Below are 15,645 nucleotides of genomic sequence, written 5' to 3'. Positions count from 1 at the left end.
AGCACCCAGCCAGTGGGAATATTAACAACAGTCAATGTGTGCTCCGAAGAACAAACAAGGAGCTGCTGGGCTCAGCAGGGATCTTTGGGGTCTGGGTTGTTTTGCAGTATCACTCTACCCCCAGATGCCTGGAGGTGTGCAGGGAGAGCCTTAGAGCTCGATGTTACAGCTGTGTCTGAAAAAGAATGCCAAAAAACCCACCCTGGAACATCTTCAGATGGGTTTATTTCTTTGCAACTTGAAAACTATTAGAAACTTGCTGACAAAGTGTTGCATTTGAAGACTCTTGGTCTGCAGGGTGCTCCTCTCCTGTGGGAGCTGATCCCCCAGGATTCCCCCCGGCATGGGGAGATGCTGCTCGTATCCAGGAAAGCCACGGTGCAAGGTGCTGGAGCGTGTTTGGACAGGCAGCACCCCGTGTTTTCGGCGCTGGGGTATTTCTGGCTTGGAGGCACTACTGAACCCTGAGTGCCCCCTTTGGGGTCCCTTCCCCAGCTCAGAGCCGGGGGTCTCCCAGAGCAACTTACTGAGGTTAAAGAGCCTCTGAGGTGGGAGAGGGGGCTGAAGGGAGAGAAGGGGAGAGGAGTTTGGAGCAAACTGCGGGAAATTGCTTTTCTTTTGTCTGCGGTGGCCGGGGAGGGCAGTGGAGCGGAAAAGTGTATTTTGTTGATTTGAAACTTGAGTGAAATGGGTAATGAAGACAGATCAATACCAGCCCTTGTGTGTTCCCTCTCCAGGAGAAAGCTCAGCAGCCCGTCCGTCTCAGCTCGCGCCGCACTAGATTTTTCCATTTGAACTCGCAGCACCAGTGTCTGTCCCCCGTCCCCCTCGTCCTTCCCGGAGCCCCCAGCTCTTTGCAATGTGCTGTGGATTGATGGGAGCAGAGTTGTCCCTTCAGTCCCTGCAGGTTTCATCAGCGTGATGAGCCATGCTGGCACACAGTGCCCATGGAGGAGACATGGGACCCTGCCCCAAGGAAGGTGCTGCTGGGCAGCAAGTGCTCCAGCACAGCATCACCACTGTCATCGGCATCCCCCAGCCAAATCCCTTTTAACTTCCAGTGACACACAGCCCAGCTATGGGCGATCAGTGCCTCCCCATCCTAACAAGGATGCATGTTGGGTTGAACACAACAGGAATCAATTCCTTCTTTCCTTTCATGCAGCATAACCAGCGTTCAGTTGTTCTCCACACAGCTACACAGGTGACCCCTTGCCCTTGCGGGTGCTGCTGCCCCCCTCACCCAGGGCCATTAATCCTTTATTGTGAAGGCTGTTCAAAGGATTCATAAAATAACCCCAAAGCCTCATGGAGCTGGAGCTCCCGTGCAGATCTGGGTTTGGTTTCTCCTCTAATGCTGGGCAGATTTTGGTCCGTCGTCTCTGTCCCATCTCAGTAAGGTCCAGGCACAGCGTGGTGTGAGCAGAAGGGGTAGAGCAGCGTCTGGGTGGCCCTGTGCCACCCGTCAGGGTATATAAACCCTGGCTGATATGAGTGTCATCATTGCTGCCTGGCCTCAGGCGTTGGAAGCTCTTGCAGATGGTCTGAGCCAGCAGAACCTTGGCACTTGCTTGGGGATGCTGCGCACAGGAGGGGATGTGGGGATGTGCTTGCATGCTTTGGCTGGACTCGGAGTGGAAGGTTTGCTCTTCTCCAGCTGCAGCAGTGAGAAGTGGGTGCTCTGGTGGGGATTTGCTCATCCCCTGCCCCTAAAATCAGACCTGAAGCTGCTTTTGGTGGTGGTTGTTTTCCCCCTGCCCTGTTCCCGGCTCCTACATGAGCTTCTTGTTTGTTGCTGTTGGTTTTGGATTTGAAAGTGGTGTTTAAGAAGAAAAAATAAGAAACACAGTGCAAACGTTTATTGTTGTGTCTAATTAGGAGTTAACCCCGAGATCAGATGAGAGACAAGGATGTGCAGTGCCGTGGGCTCAGCAGGAAGCATGGAACACCCCAGGTAGCTGGTGTGCACCCGCACGGGGAGAGGTTTGCTCAAGGCCAGGTTGGACAGGGCTTGGAGCAACCTGGTCTAGTGGATGGTGTCCCTGCCCTTTGGAGGTGGATGAGCTTTAATGTCCTTTGCAATCCAGACCAGTCTGTGAGTCTATGATACTCGGGCTTCCAGAGGTCCCCAGGTCAGCAGTGATGGAGGGGATGAGCTCTGGGCTGTGCCTGCCCCAGTGCAGGAGCTTGGACGTGTGGTTTTAGGTGTGGACCCAGAGATGCTCCCTCCAGCTTCCAGCGTGCTCCTTGGGGACACAGTGGCTCCTGCATTAACCTCCCTGTGTACGTGATGCATGGCCAGGAGGTGATGGTTGGTGCAGGCATTGAGGGCTGGTGATGGGGATATCCCAGTGCTGTGCTGTGCTTAGCCGGCTGCCACTGGTCAGGAGCTGGTGGAATCAGGACCGTGGGGCCACGGCTTCCCCCGCTCGGCCTCGTGGCTTGGAGCAGCTATCTGCTTCCCGTAAAACCAATATAAAAACCCTAAGGAAAAGTGAAGTGAGAGCATCGTTCCCCATCCTGCTGCGTCCACCCGGCCCAATCTTGTTTCTCTCAGCCAGCTTTGGCAGAGCTGCCAAACTGTGCCGGGTTTCCCTGTAATACCTCTCTGGTTTTCCACCCGCTGTCTGATGAGCCACAGCCACCCCGTCCTCTGGCACGCAGGGATTACAACAGCCGGGACCGCCTGGAAAATCACCCCCCGGAGATGCCGCTCGCAGTGGGAGCTGCAGAGCCGGGCTCCTGGGAGGCAGCAGAGCTGTTAGTGAGCAGTTGTGTGGGGTGGCAGCCGGCCAAGGTGTGAGTCAAACCCTTCCTGATGCGGTGTCTGGCAGATGCCAGCTCGTGACGTGCTGGCTGGGGACCGGCACTGCTTGGACCTGCTTCCCAAGGGATTTGCCGGGTGCAGTGCGAGGACAGTGCCTGAGGAGGGGATTTGCTGCTGAGTGGATGGATGGAGGAGGCAGCTGGGCACAGCTCACTCATACCTCCTGTGCTGCTCTGCTTGGCACCTTTTGCTCTCACTTGTGGTGGTGACTGCCTGGATCTGAGCTTTGGAGGTGACCATTGCCCAAGAACTTCCTATTATCCAGGGATCCTAAGAGAAGGCTCAAGGGAGACCTTAGAACTGTCTTCCAGGGGCCCTAAAGGGGACCTACAAGAAGTCTGGAGAAGAACTTTTTACAAGGGCAGGTAGGGACAGGGCAAGGGGAATGGCTTTAAAGTGAGAGGGGAGATTGAGATGAGGTCTTAAGAGAAGTTCTTCCCTGTGAGGGTGCTGAGGCGCTGGCACAGGGTGCCCAGAGAAGCTGTGGCTGCCCCATCCCTGGCAGTGTTCAAGGTCAGGCTGGACACAAGGGCTTGGAGCAGCCGGCACTGGTGTGTGTGGTGACCGGCTGCAGTGGGTCAAAACTTGCTGTAGAAGGGAATTTCGCCTAAAGAAAGTTCCTGCCCTCCCTGGAAAACCTGAGCTGGGACAAGGGAGGAAGCTGTTCATGTGGCTTCAGCATCAGTCGAAGCTCATGTTGGTGGTGAAGCCCAGATGCCCATCGTAAGAGCTGGCACCGGTTCACCCCCTTCACCCCGTTTGGAAGCCTCCACCGTTTCCCCGTGTCAGCTCCGCATCCGAGCGCGGAAGAGGAAAAAAAAGCCATTTAATGCAGACAAAGGTTGTATGAAAATATAATTCTGCTTTTGTTAGCAGCCATCAAACTCTAAAAAGCGTCACTTTTGTTTTCTTGTAACATTGTGAAAACCTCGTGTCGGATCGAGAGCTGGGGCCCTCTCGACTAATCGCCTCTCCTTTGTGTTTTTAGATTATAGGGGCAATTAGTGTTGTCAAAACCTCTGGCAATTCTCTTTGCTCTTGACAGGGTGTCAGTCCGCTGGGCGAGAAATGGAAGGTGTTATAACTCTCCGGTAATTAGGATGCCTCCGATTTGAAAATGCCAGCAAACGGGGTGGGAGCGGGTGCACGGAGGGGGCGGGAGCCCGCCCGGAGTGGGGATGCAGAGCAGCAATTAATCAGGGGCTCTCATTCCGAGCACGTTGCCAGCTGATGAATTGGCAAAGGGAAACGAGCAGGATGCTCGGCGCCCTGCTCGCGCTCCTCACGCCGGCCTCGCAAGCATCCTCCCTCCCAGATGTTCACCGATGGCTTTGCACAGCTGTCTGTGAGCACCTGAGCGCAGAAACAGCAGCTTTGTCCCAGTGCTGGTGCCACGGGGGGGGCTCCCCTGGCTCTGGCTCTTGCGAGGGCTCTGGCACCCCTTTGCTGGGGATGCTCCTCCACCACCAGCCGTGCCCGAGCAGGGGAAGGTGCCCAGCAGCAGCCTTCGGGTGTGAATCTGCAGCAGTTAATCAATAACTGACACGAAGGCAGCTGAGGGGGGGGCGAATTGCCAACAACAAATGAAACCCGGCCGCTGGCCATGCCTCCCTCCAGCAAAATGCCTGAGTAAACAGATAAGCCTTTGCAATCTCCCTTGAAGGTCAGTGTGCTCCAGCCTGGCCGGGCACCCAGCGCATGCGGGAGGGACTGAACGGGGCCACCCTGGGGTCCTGTCCTGGCTCTGTGTCTCACTGGGGTGGCTGGAGGGGGGAGGCAGCCCCAGGGTCCAGACTGGGGGATCTGGGCATCACTGGGCAGGATGGGCTGGCAGACACCAAACTCTGAATCCAGTTGCTTTGTTTCTCTGTCCCTTGGCCTCTGAGGTCCTGAGACTTTGGGAAGGGCTTTGGGCTGGTGGGATGGGCAGGGGGCTGGATCAAGGCAGGGTTGGGAAGGCAGCATCGCTCCACCTGGACAGGAGTGGTGGGGCTGGAATCCATCACTGACACCTCTTTGGTGCTCTGCCACAGGGGTGTGGGCCCGTATGATGATAACCAAAGGCAGGGGTTGTCAGGTTCTCCCAGCCCTCCCTCCGCTTGGCATGGTAATTGTGAGTTACTGGTGTCAGCTGGAGGTAAAGCTTTGATATGTCTATGGAAAACCTGGTAACCTCTTCCTCCGTGCTCTGCTTTGCAAAGTTATTTGGGTGATCAGTATCTTCTCCGCTTCCCTTGGGGTTTCCCTCCTCCTTGCATCCTTCGGGACCCAAAGGGAAGGAGCAATGCCCAGCACCTTTCCCGTGCTCACAGAAGGGAAGGGAGCCGTGGTTTGGAGCTGGCTGCCCATGCGCTGCTCCTCTTGACTCCCAGATCCTCCAGGTAAATTTCATTTAAAGAAGACCATGGAGCATATCCCTGTCATCACCATGTCCCCCCTTGCACATGTCAGGACAGGGTGGTGGCCAAGGGCTTCACCTGAAGGTGACACAGGGGTGGGGGGCATGGAGGATGCCCCATGGGGGTAGGAGGCACTTGCAGGCTGTTGGCATCTGGGGAGAGTTTTCCAGGGTTGGAACTGGGAGTGGTGACGTGTCTCTCCTGTCTGTAGGTCCCCGTGTCCGTGGCCATGATGTCCCCGCAGATGATCACGCCGCAGCAGATGCAGCAGATCCTCTCACCACCCCAGCTCCAGGCCCTCCTGCAGCAGCAGCAGGCGATAATGCTGCAACAGGTAACACTGCTCCTGGGTGATCCATGGACTCTGGAGCTTGGTGGGAGCAGGCGGATGGGTCCTCTCCTCCTTGGGCTCCTGTATCCCCCCCATATTTCCTTAGGGATTCCCAGCATGTCCAGTACCAAGGGATGAAAAGAACTGCAGGTGCTCACAGTGCTGGCAAAGCCGGATGCTGCTGCCTGCAGCCAGGGAGTCAAAGCCCAAAAAGCTGCTGCACAAGGGCTGGTTTGGGGCTGCCCAGCTCCTGGGGAGAGCAGGGTCAGGGTGGGTGCTCTTGGCTTTATGGACCCCAAGCAGAGCTCCTGTAACCACTGCCTGGGCTTTGGGGCCAGTGTCTGGGTCCGGCTCCAGTATGTGGGTTTGTTTCTCATGGCCCCGCTTGGCTTTTCTTGAGCACTTGTCAACTGTAAAATGAACAGGGAGGGAAGAAAAAGGAGGAGACAGAAAAAAAACAAACCTCAGCTCCAAAACAAAACAGGTCTGCTTGGGTAAACACCTCCCGCTGACGGGAGGGAGAGAAGGAGAAATCCCACAAGCATCCTCCCCACCCTTCCTCCTGCCTCCAGTACCTGTTTACTCCAAACAGGCTGATAAGGATTCAAGGTTGGCCCCAGGGAAAGAACAAAGGGTAAACACTACCCTGGGTGGGTCCTTCTACAAGCCTCTTTGGAGCCGGATAAAGAAACACGTTTGACTGCAAATTAAACAACCCAGGCCGGAATAACTCGCATTCTCCACCAGAAGAAAACCAAACATCACACCTCTCACCCCTGACCCAATGTTCCTGCAGCCGTGCTCGACCATGCTGCAGAGCCCTGGCTTTGGCTTTTGGGTAAACACCCGACTCTCCAAACCTGTCCGCAGACAGAAAGAGCAGAGTTGCTGCTGTCAGCGCTGTCAGCCCCGAGCTGATAAAGGCTTCCCGGCATCCTAAGGGGCATTCCTGAGCCGCCACCTCGGGGGCACGGGACGGTGGGAGGGGGCTGCTGGGTCTCGCTGACCTCCCAGTGCCTCTGGCCCCCCTGCGCCAGCAAATCCATCACCAACAGTTTATTTAGGGGCCAGGCGAGAGCTGGCGGCAGGTCCCAGACTGGGACCCTCTCGGTGGCTCACCGCAGGGCCAGGGTGGTTTTGTCTGTTCTACTGGCCCAGCAAACCCCTCTGCTTTGCCCGGGTGCTGTGAGGGGCCGGGTTGCTCATGCTTTTCCATGGTGTCCATGGAATGGGATGCAGGTCAGAGCCCCCAGCACTTGCATGGTTCCACTGTCCAGACCATGGGTGGTGGCTCCTCCTGGCCTCTTCCCAACTGGGAGCCCCCCAGCTCTCACAACACCTTCCAGGGGTGTTTGGAGTCCCACTGTGCCATAACCAGGGTTTCTCCACTGCTGAAACACTGCATTACATGCCAGAGCACCTGGGTCCTCTTCTCTCAAAGGGTTCACCCACCTCCTGGTGTTTCATAGCCAACCCCCCCAGGACACACAGGAATTACTGAGCCAGGGACTGTGTCCCTTCTCCTTGGGGCCAGGCCAGGCAGAGGCTCCCATGCCGGCTGGTGGCAGAGCCAGGGCAACCGGTTGGCATTAGAATGATGGCAGGTTTGGCTTGGTGGTGGTTGGGGATTTCACTTGCTGTGGGGATGCAGAGCCCGTGGGAGTATGTCCCAAGGTTTCTTCTGCAGCCGTGACTCCTTTGGAGAGGACTTTTCCTCTTAACCCACTGCCAGGAGCCTGCCCTCAGGGCATGGTGCCAGGCACTGACGTGGCTGTGGCAAAGCCAGTGCTGGGCATGGGGTAGAGAGACATGACCAGGGTGTTTCTGCTGCTAATTTTGCTCTTTCCTCTCCTGTCCCTCCCAGTTGCAGGAATACTACAAGAAGCAACAGGAGCAGCTTCACCTGCAGCTATTGACACAGCAGCAAGCTGGAAAGCAGCAACCCAAAGAGGTGAGCTCACGCTGACGGGTTCTGGGACATCAGATCTGGCAGCAAATAAAAGGGGGCCCAGCACAAAACAAGGTGTGTGTGAATCCCAGCACGCAGGGAGCCAGCAGGGATGGGGCACGGGGACATCCTGCTCATCCCTTCCCGGTGCGCTGCCCCTGCCAGGCTCTTGGCACAGCTCGGGTCCGGCAGCCCCTCCTGACCGAGCTGGCACAGCAGCACCCTGGCAAGTGGGTGAGCAGGGCTGGTCAGATGGGAACCCAGAGCAGGGCTTTTCCTGCCCGGAAAGGCAGCTCTGCAAAACCCAAACACCACATGAAATAGCAGCTATGCCAGCAAAGGCTTTTTCCAGTGGGACACCCCCCTGTGACCAGCTCGGCAGCTCGGGGCTCTTTGCTGGTGGACAAGTGCTTATGCCGGTGTCATTGCATCAGTCTTGTATAACTCCCTTTACACAATGGGTTTTGCTTTCCTTTCCTTAAACAGGACTTAAAATTCAACTCTTTTTCAGGGAGGAAGTGTTAAAGCCCAGTCTGTGCACTGGGGTGGCTGCAGCGGGGGCTCCAGCAAAGCCTACACCAGCATGGGGGGAACCGGGTGGCTTTGGCAGCTCGGGGTCATGTTGGGACCCACTCGGGCCCTCAGTAGCCTTTGACCCAGGCTTTCAGTGCAGGATGTTGGTGTATTTACGCAGTGTGCGCAGGGTCAGGCTTTATCAGAGCCATCTCCAGGAGCTGGAGTAGCTGCTCGTGCTCTGGGAACGGGGGAGGCATAAATCTGAGCTTCCTCAAGGACTTTCCTCTTGGCCATGGTGATGTTATATTGCAGCAGCGAACGGGGATATAATTAAGCTCTAACAAAAGGCTTGCTTAGCGGGTTCCTGATTTAAAAAGCACAGGTTAACTTTTAATTAAATGGTACAGAGTAGACAAGAAATTTATCCACTAAGAAAGTGAATGGCTGGCAGGGCGGGAAGGGAATTAGGTGCTGCTGCAGGCGTGAGTGTCCAGCTCCTGCAGCATCACCACCCCGTGGCTAGGAAAATCAATGAGGAGGTCCCCACGAGTGGATGTCAAAGCATTCCCCCTCCCCAAAATGCCCCAGCTGGGCTTTGTGGGGCCGGCTTCACCCTGAGAATTTGGGCAGCTGTTGTTAATGAAGCCTCATTTGGCAGCAGCATGTGCCTGCTGGGAATGGCGATACCACTGCTTCCCCCAACAGCACAGGGAATAGCTGGCATGTCTGGGATGCCACCGCAGAGCCGCTCTTGGCCAGCATCAGCTCCTTCATGGAACTCCACAATGGTGTTTAATTACAGCCTCGCTGCAAGGTTTGTAAACTGGGCACCTTCTGCATTCCCTCCGCTTGATTCCAGGGACTCGCCGTGGTGTCATTGTACGTCTGTAAACGTGGATAGGGATCAGCAGGTGGGAATGGCTTTGGTGCACAGCTTTGTGCCGGGAGCAGGTAGCAGCATCTCGTGGAGGAGAAGCTCAGCTCCCCGCAGGAGGAGCACCATGCCTGGAGGTCCCCCATGAGTGCGGGGAAGGGGAGAACAGGAAAAGAGGGAGCACGAAGGATGGGAATGTGTCGGAAGCGCCTGTTGGCAGCATCCTGTCCTGGAGGATGCGGGAGGTGCTTCGTGTCCGTGAGCTGGGGTGCGGGGAAGGGGCCAAGCAGGACAGCTCATCCATGCATCCCACCAGGATGGGGCTAAGCTGCAGCACATCCCAGCCCATCCTGAAGCCTTTTCCTGTGTTGGGGTGTAAGGGTGAACCCCCAGCCCTAGCAGCATCCCGAGCATGGGACTGGGATGAGTCCAGGCCCTTGTGGCAAGTGGTGGTGAAGCCAGGCTCTGCCATCCCACACTTTCCCAGCTGCTTTTCCTCTCCAAGCCCAGCTGCTGCAAGCAGTATCCGGATGCAGAGACCCCAATATCCCGTGGGATTGAGGCCAGTGGGTCTCCGTGTGCCCCCAGAGCTGCTGGGGCAGGGGGTTGTCTCTCTGCGGAGTCTGGTGGGGCAGGGGAAGAGGGGGGATGCAGGGGGGCTGCCTGCTGCCTAACCTCGGTGTCAGCTTAATGAACTGCTCCTGTCAGTCCCGGGTGTCACGCCGAAACTCCTCCTGATGTGCTCATAAATCAAAGTGACGGCGGCTCTTACCCCGGTAGCTGCACCCAGTCATCTGCGTCTAATGTACGGCGAGCGCAGGCGAAGCTCCGGACCCCGAGCCCCCGCGCTGGGACAGAAGGCAGCGTTGGGATGGGGGGGTCTGGGTGCCAAACACAGGATCTGGCCCTAATATAGAGCAGCCTCCTTCCAGGGGGATGCTGGGGGTCCCTTTGGGAGCGACCCACCCAGCATTTGCCAGGAGGGGAGAGGAGCTGAGTGAAGCTCCCTACACTCATCATCATGGAGTGATGGCCAGGGAGAGGTTTTGGATAAGGCTGACAGCATCTTACAGCCCTGCCTTCTCCAGGCCAAACTCAGGCTGGCGGGTGCTGTTGGGTGGCTCTGCTCATGGGTGCACCTCTTCACCCATCGCACTCGGTGGGTTTGAGATGTTGCCGTCTTTAGGCTCTGTGATGCAGCGGCTGCTCTCTGGCAAACTGGCTTTTCCAGAACGGAGCGGTGTGGCACAGCCGGATCCTCACAACCTGCACACAATGTCTGTGCAAACAGGGGTCTGAGGGGTGCCAGGGGTTATGGGGACGCCTGCCCCGCTAATGAGGCCGGGCAGGCCAGGGGCAGCTCCGCTCTCGGATTAGCAGCTGCCTGTCCCCATCCCTAATTGAATTCTCTCCCCTTCAGTTAATTCTCATGGATTTCTTGGTGCCTCCCCAGGGACTCGTCCTGTCTAACTAGTTTAGGGCCAGCTCTGCCGGTCAGAGTGCGGCCGGCTCCTGGGAATGGTGGGAGAGTTGCCTACTCCGTGCGTGCTTGTGGCTGGGGTGAGGGTGCTGGGCACCTGCTCCCCTGTGGCCAGTTTTCTGCCCCCTCCAGGAAGGGGCCTGTAATGGTCATTTTTGGCAAATAGGAACCATTTCCCTGTTTAGAGGAGGATCCTGCGCATCCAGGATACTTTTTGGGTGCTGGCAGCCCCCTTGCTTTCAGTGATGCTCGATGCCTGTGGGAGCTCACCCTCCCTGTGTGGGACCTGGTCTGGTGGAAGGTGTCCCTGCCCATGGCAGGGGGTTGGAACTGGATGATCTTACAGTCCTTTCCACCCCAAACCAGTCTGTGATTCCATGACCCCGCAGCTGGGCTCTGCGTGTTCACCCACCTCACAGGCAGAGCCTGGTCTCTGCTCTGAGCAAGCCCCCAGCTCCGCTCACTCCCTCTCATTTCAGCGCTTTATTTTTCCCTTCCCCTTTTCTTCCCCTCCTCTTCCGACAGCTCCAAGCCTGGGTCCAGCTGAGCCGCAAGGTGAGCGGCCCCGCAGCAGGATGGAGCGCGCAGGGCTGCAGCCCCATCGCCGCGGGCACCCCTCGCTGCTGCCGTCCCCTGCGAGGCTCCTGCTGCAAGGCTGGAAATAACACACTTTGATTTCTCGCTTTTGTCTCCCGGCAGCCGTTAGGGAACAAGCAGCTGGCCTTCCAGCAGCAGCTCCTGCAGATGCAGCAGCTCCAGCAGCAGCACCTGCTAAACCTGCAGCGCCAGGGGCTGGTGAGCCTCCCACCGGGGCAGGGCTCTGTCCCCCTGCAGACCCTGCCCCAAGGTAAGGACCCCACGATGGGGAGCACGTTGGGGGGCCCCACGGCTGCAGCTTCTCCCTGCTGCGGGTGAGGGAGGGCTGGGGACAGGCCTGGGTCGCTGCTTTTCCCATCTGAAGTTTGGGGGCTAATTGCGTTAATGCTGGAGCAGCTCGGGAGAGTTTGAGCTGGGTCATGGGCAGGGTTGGGCCCCAGCTTCCTCTTGCATTGGGGTGTGGGAACTGGGATCTCCTCTCCTCCAGGGATGCTCTGCTGGACTCTGGGTGCTGTGGGCGGCTTGTTTTGGGTATCAGGATGGGGCCGTGTGTGCCCGGCCTTGGGTGATGGTCTCCTGTTGTATGGCCTGTGCTGGGCTGGCCAGGGGGGCAGCCAGGGGGTCCCAAGCCAGCCCATTGCCTGGGTGCCAGTGGGTGCTGCTGCTCTTCCCCGCTGACAGCGGGTGCTTTCTCCCCGTGCCATAGCTGTATGCCCCTCGGACCTCCAGCAGCTCTGGAAGGAGGTCACGGCTGCCCAGCCCGTCGAGGACAGCATCAAGCAAGAAGGTCTCGACCTCACCACCACCACCTCCAACTCTACCTCGTTTTCGGCCGCCAAGGTCTCGCCTCCCATTTCCCATCACCTTCTGCCCAATGGACAGAGCACCATGCACACGCCGAGAAGGGACAGGTAGAGCCGGGTCTGGCACTTTGTGTTTTTACCCCAGGAGAGGTGGAAGGGGCTGGGATCCATCCCCTGTGGGGCTGGCAACAGGACTGGGAGGGTTCTGCCCACCTCATTAGTGTTTTCCTGCACCCATGTGCCCACAGAGGACAGGGAGGCATCACCGTGGGGTCTCCTGAGGGTTGGCCCCATGCCTAGGAACACTGGAGAATCGTGGCTGCTCCATCTCATGGTCCCTTTCCCTCTTCTGCAGCTCTTCCCATGAAGAGACCCCCGGCTCCCACCCGCTTTATGGCCACGGAGAGTGCAAGTGGCCCGGCTGCGAAACCCTCTGTGAGGACTTGGGACAGTTTGTCAAGTAAGTGCTCCAATTCTTGAGGGAGGTCTTCCCAGAGGAAGGGAGAGCCCCACTCTCAGGCTGGGACAGCATGGGGCTGGCAGAGGGGGAAGCGCTGGACACAGGTCTAGACACCCCAAAGTCTGTCCATTGCTGGAGAGGCCCGTGCAACAGGAGGAAGCACACCAGGGATTGCTGCTAGAGGAGAAGAGCCCCAATGCAGCGGGCAGGAGCAGGCAGGAGAGGGGAGTTTGCAGCTCCCTCCTGGGGGGCAAGAGGAGGGAGGAAGCAGATGGCAGCGCGGCAGCCGCTGACACTGCTCGTGGGCTCCGGCACTGACTGATTAACTCCGCTGTCGAGGAGCCCTCTGCTAGCGTCAGGGTCAAACAAATTGTTTCCACGCTTCGTCAGAGGTTTACTTAATTAGTTCATTTGCAATTAGATCTCTTTGTAGCTGGGATTTTTAGCAAAGACATCAGAAGGAACTGACGGGCTTGCTTGCTCCTTCCCCCCCCCCCCGCCTCTCTGGCTGACTGCTCAGTGGCCAAGATGCACAAGTGTGTGCTTCTCTCTGCATCGGCGAGGTTTTGGGTTGTTACAAACTGATCCCATCTGCTGCCACGCACTCAGGGCCGGCTCCGATGGGGCCATCCCGTGGCCTCCTCATTCCCAGGGAAGGAGCTGGGCAGAGACTTTGCACAGGAGGATGAGGAGGAGTGAAAGCAGACTGGGGGAACATTGCTTGGTGGCTGGAGTGAGTGAATGAGTCAGGCTCCTGTGTCTTCCTTCCTTCCTCTGACTCATGGGGTGAACCTAGATAAGGCATCTCCTCCCGCCTCTCCAAACATGTTTACATGGCACAGGGCAGATGAGCAAGCTCCAGTTTGGAAGTTGGGGTTGGCAGGGGATGGCCAGGGCTGGATGGCGGTGTCAGGAGAGCCTTGCTGTGAGTCCTATGTCCCACTGACTGCCCCCTAAGCACACCTAGTGCTCCAGGAGGGAGCTTCCCAAGGGGCAGCATCCCTGACAGCACTAGTGCAGTCTGTCTGTCCAACGTGAGTGCATGCTGGGGTTTGGGACAGACAGATGGAAAACTTCCAGCTCCCAGAGGTTGAGCCCAGCTGCAGTGTGGACCTTGCTGTGAGTCCAGACACCGGCTTCGAGCCTGCTCTGAGCATCACCTCCATGGAGCAGCTTGGAAACCTCAGCATTGGGGTAGAAAGGGGCAGCACGTCCTTTGAGCAGCGATGAGAGTCAATGGGACGTGTCTCCCCTGTTCCTGCTCAACACAGCTTAGGCTCTCAATAGGTTATTCCCTGGAGAAGCAGCCATGCCCTCGGTCTGCTTGAGGAGCAGTGCAGGGCTGACACTGCTGGGGTTTGCTCACACACAGTCCCAGTTACCTGACTTGTTTTTGCAAGTTGGGGCTGGAAGTTTCTTACAAACAGCCGGGTGAGACTCCTGCGTCTTCCGCATCCGGATCTTCCTGAGGCACCTTCTCCTGGATGCCTCAGCAGAAATAGCTCAGCCTTGATGCTGGAGAGCATTGGCCCTGGGACGCCTCTGTGTTTCCCAGCACTGGGTGCCACCTTTCGGGGTGTTCCCAGGTACAATTTGTCCTTGCACCCAGCATTCCCCCTCTGACCTGTCCCACTCCTCTCAGTGAGGACCCTCTGGGTTTGCACCCACCCCAGCAAGGACATGGCCCAGCCATGCGATGTCTTCAGGACTGGATGCATTCCCAGGCTGCCAATTTGCTGGGTCTGGGGGATGAGGACCCCCACAAGGTGATGCCAGGATGTCCCTGGCTCTGTAGCAAGCAGCGTCCCTGTCACCTCTCCCAGGAGCCCTTCCCCTCCCCAAGAAGGAAGGAGGGCAGCGAGGACCAAAGGTCCTTGTGCTTTATAAACATAAAGTACCTTATAAACATAAGGCACAAAAGTGGTAGGATGAAGAGCACCCTGGAAATGTCACCTTCTGCCTTCAGGGCTTTCCTTAGAGGGTGTAAGTAAACCTCCATAATGCTGCCTTTGTCCTGGGAACCTGCTCCTCAGGTCCTCCTGGGTGCCTCCTGCCAGCCACCTTCTCAAGGACTTCCCATCAACCGTGACTGCTCCTGAGCACCGCGAGGCTTCCCCAGGGCTGGTTGTCCACAGCCACCCTCCAGCCCGGGTTTGGGGAGGAGGCACAGCCCATTTTGCTTGGCCGTTGTGCCTCGGTTTCCTTTCTGCTCCTCACGCTTCAGGCAGCGTTGCCAGAGCATCCCGGGCAGCACCTTGTGGTGTCCCCAGCGTGGCTGGAACAGGCAGTTCAGGGCAGGGCTGATCCCAAGTGTGGTCCCAGCGAAGGGGCTGCATGTTGGGCACATCCAGGCATCAACACCCGTGTTCTCCTCCCCAGACACCTCAATACAGAACATGCACTTGACGACCGAAGCACGGCCCAGTGTCGAGTCCAGATGCAAGTGGTACAGCAGCTGGAAATACAGGTGGGTGCTGCCCAGCCTCTAAGGACACAGGTTTAAACAGCATCTCCTTTCCACACCGTGCCGTGGCTGCTCTCTGTGGGACGGGGTTAGTGAGGTTGGAGACAGTAGTGGGATAATCAGCCACCCTGGGGCTCATTAAAGCATCCTTCCCAAATAGTGCTGGATCTGGGCCACATCCTGGTGGAGATCAAGACCTGGGGGACCCTCAAACTGGTTCCCCTTCTGATACCAGCCGCCCTTCGTGATTATTATGGGGCTGGAAGAAGGGACAAGCCATCCTTCCTGCCTGAAGTGTCGCAGGGGGTACAATGAGATGCCATTCCAGACACCTGGAAGACACGTGCTGCTGGAGGGTACATGCCCACAGGCAGGACACGGCTGTGCCTCAGCCCTCATGCTCAGCAAGAGCCACAGGACTGCGGGGCTCTTTGGAAATCAGGCCGCTTATTTTGGTGGCTGAGCATAGTCTTCGGAGCCCAACTTCAGGGGGCTATTTATGGAAAGCTGGTTCTTTAAATAGCATCTCCAACTCGCCGATGTGTTGTGTGGAATTTGATTAATAGGAAAGGGGGGAAGTGGGAGGAAATAGAGGGTTTTTGTCTTAGGACCTGAAAGCAGGACATGGCAGGGTCTCTGTCAGAAGGTTGCTCACCAGGACCCCCACAGCATGACAGTGCCTGGGGGCCTGGATGTTTGGCCAGGGGCTGGCAGGAGCTCAAAGCGCTTCGTGCCCATCACTGTGTGTCACGGTGGGTGCCATGGTGGGGGACACTGGCCCCAGGGAGCAGCAGGCCATGATGTGTGGCAGCCTTGGGAGCCTCTGCCTGGAATTACAATAACAGGGGCTGCAGAAGGGGACACGCAGCAAACCCCTCCCAGGCGGGGAGGCTGCAAAGCCGGCTGGGCGAAGCCGCGTGATCGCATCCTGCTCTCCAGCCCTCGC

The 15,645-nt window shown here is 57.5% G+C and overlaps 1 protein-coding gene across 4 annotated transcripts in view; it reads left to right on the top strand.

The window, feature by feature from the left end:
• Window positions 1-15,645, top strand: part of FOXP4 (forkhead box P4) — a 55,269-nt gene that overhangs the window by 28,650 nt on the left and 10,974 nt on the right. For all 4 annotated transcript variants that reach the window (XM_030473409.1, XM_030473411.1, XM_030473408.1 and 1 more), the window contains 6 exons: window positions 5,438-5,560; window positions 7,422-7,508; window positions 11,075-11,222; window positions 11,679-11,883; window positions 12,131-12,235; window positions 14,615-14,702. In XM_030473409.1, the coding sequence (XP_030329269.1) occupies window positions 5,438-5,560; window positions 7,422-7,508; window positions 11,075-11,222; window positions 11,679-11,883; window positions 12,131-12,235; window positions 14,615-14,702 (756 nt within the window). The remainder of the gene's footprint in view (window positions 1-5,437; window positions 5,561-7,421; window positions 7,509-11,074; window positions 11,223-11,678; window positions 11,884-12,130; window positions 12,236-14,614; window positions 14,703-15,645) is intronic.

This window comes from Strigops habroptila, chromosome 18 (assembly GCF_004027225.2).
Source record: "Strigops habroptila isolate Jane chromosome 18, bStrHab1.2.pri, whole genome shotgun sequence".
NCBI classification, from domain to species: domain Eukaryota; kingdom Metazoa; phylum Chordata; class Aves; order Psittaciformes; family Psittacidae; genus Strigops; species Strigops habroptila.
This window is presented reverse-complemented; position numbering and strand designations above follow the sequence as displayed.